This window comes from Serpula lacrymans (assembly GCF_000218685.1).
Source record: "Serpula lacrymans var. lacrymans S7.9 unplaced genomic scaffold SERLAscaffold_1, whole genome shotgun sequence".
Classification (NCBI taxonomy): domain Eukaryota; kingdom Fungi; phylum Basidiomycota; class Agaricomycetes; order Boletales; family Serpulaceae; genus Serpula; species Serpula lacrymans.
Genome location: NW_006763290.1, coordinates 2,957,715 through 2,959,053, shown reverse-complemented (window position 1 = coordinate 2,959,053; position 1,339 = coordinate 2,957,715). Strand labels below are relative to the sequence as shown.

The 1,339-nt window shown below is 41.7% G+C and overlaps 1 protein-coding gene across 1 annotated transcript; it reads left to right on the top strand.

The window, feature by feature from the left end:
- Positions 1-319: 319 nt before the first annotated feature.
- SERLADRAFT_432211 (uncharacterized protein) lies at positions 320-739 on the top strand (the record flags this gene model as incomplete). Its single annotated transcript, XM_007312450.1, has 1 exon — positions 320-739. The coding sequence occupies one exon, from the start codon at positions 320-322 to the stop codon at positions 737-739; it is 420 nt and encodes a 139-aa protein (XP_007312512.1).
- Positions 740-1,339: the final 600 nt, after the last annotated feature.

Here is a 1,339-nt window from a genome sequence, read left to right as displayed (position 1 = left end):
TATCATGGACACTACTATAGATTTGCCATTCTTTCATTCGTTTTCATTCAACTATTCCGACATTTTGATATATTACATAAGTTTCCTAATTAGGATACAGAAAAGTGCACTCATCCTACCTTAGACACCTCAGTCATTTACCAGAAAGACTGAGGTATAGTAACATCATTATTACAGTTAAACACATACTTACACATTCCTTTAGAGTCTTTTCATTTACAGGTACATTTGAATAATATATCAGTCATTTACCAGAATAGACTGAGAGTCTTTTCATTTACAGTTCTTGTCATCACATCAGGTTATGAGCCCTGGTGACATGTCTTTCACCAGCAATGCTTTGAGTGCTACTTTTCAAGTACCTAAACTAGCAAAGGATGGTTTGCACTGGATTACATACAAGACAAGAGTCACTACTGCTGTCGGAGCAAAAGGACTGTCTAGATTTCTACTAGGATCTGCCAGGAAGCCACCTGTCAAAAATTACAAGTACGACTCGGCAGGTGTAGCTAAACTGGATAATGGAACAGTAATAACTGAAAAGCAAATAGATGATTATGAGGCTAAAGTGGACAAATATGCCCAAAAGGAGTGCCCCGTCACACAACAACTATACTCAACCATACATGACGAGACCTTAATCCAGATACAGGACAGGAGCTCGGCAGCTGCAATATGGGACACTCTGACCAAAATGCACGAAGGCAAGTCAGAAATGATGCAAGTGGATATCCAATGAAGGCTGCAGGACCTTAGATGTCCTGAAAGCGGCAACATCAGGAGCTACTTGGGGGATATGCTAAGGCCAAAAGAAGAATTAGCTGGCATGGGTGCTTTGATAGATGAAAAGGACTTTTCAGCAATGATACTATCTCCGCTACCAATTTTGTACCGCCCTCTACTATCATCAATCACTGCTGCAGCTCTCATCTCGAAACACCCACTATCTTCGGCAGACTTGATCATTCACATTACCGAAGAGGCAGATCATAGAAATATAGCCTCAAAATCCAAAGGGGAATCTGCTATGGCTGTTAAATCATATTCAAAAATGACGAGGCAAGAGAGACACAAACACTTCAAGTGTTCGAACCCCAAATGCCCCACCAAAACAGGCCATATAGTTGAATACTGTTATGCACCAGGTGGTGGAAAGGAGGGCCAACGTCCTCAAAGCCGAAAACCTACCAATAAAGCACCGGATACAAATCCTCCTATCCCAGCCGCAAATGTCGCTACCACACAAAGTGTGACAAATGACAAAGTATATGCATATGTTGCAACAGCCTCTAGAGCATCCTCATCAAATCCCTCGTACAATGCCCTTGTAGACTGTGGA